The sequence below is a fragment of the Buceros rhinoceros genome, unplaced genomic scaffold, assembly GCF_000710305.1.
Source record: "Buceros rhinoceros silvestris isolate BGI_N320 unplaced genomic scaffold, ASM71030v1 scaffold24855, whole genome shotgun sequence".
NCBI classification, from domain to species: Eukaryota; Metazoa; Chordata; class Aves; order Bucerotiformes; family Bucerotidae; genus Buceros; species Buceros rhinoceros.
The window spans coordinates 9,994-10,257 of record NW_010412776.1 but is presented as its reverse complement, the minus strand read 5'-3'; the positions used below and the strand labels follow the sequence as shown (position 1 = coordinate 10,257).

General features: G+C 70.1%; 1 protein-coding gene across 1 annotated transcript in view; it reads right to left on the bottom strand.

Annotated features, from left to right (window-relative positions):
* The window catches only part of BAP1 (BRCA1 associated protein-1 (ubiquitin carboxy-terminal hydrolase)), a gene marked incomplete at its 5' end in the record, with an annotated part of 9,642 nt that overhangs the window by 2,660 nt on the left and 6,718 nt on the right, over positions 1–264 (bottom strand). The window contains one exon of the mRNA XM_010136524.1: positions 35–264. Coding sequence (XP_010134826.1) covers positions 35–264 — 230 coding nt within the window. The remainder of the gene's footprint in view (positions 1–34) is intronic.

Sequence of the window (264 nt, the reverse complement as noted above, 5' to 3'; positions counted from 1 at the left end):
GAGGCCCCGGCCCCAGAGGTTGTCCGGCCCCTACCTGCAACAGCCAGCGGGCAGAAGACGCCGTCCTCCGTGAGGTGCAGCAGGCCGGTGCTGATGACAGGCCCCAGGTCCCTGACGGCCCGGTTGTAGCGCATGCAGTCGACACGCAGCAGGCCGTCCTCCTCGCCGAAGAGCACCTTGGAGATGTGGGAGGTGACGGGGCTGGAGGGGCGGGTGGGGTTGGCCGAGCGGATGGGAGAGCGCAGCGGGGAGTTGAAGGCGCTG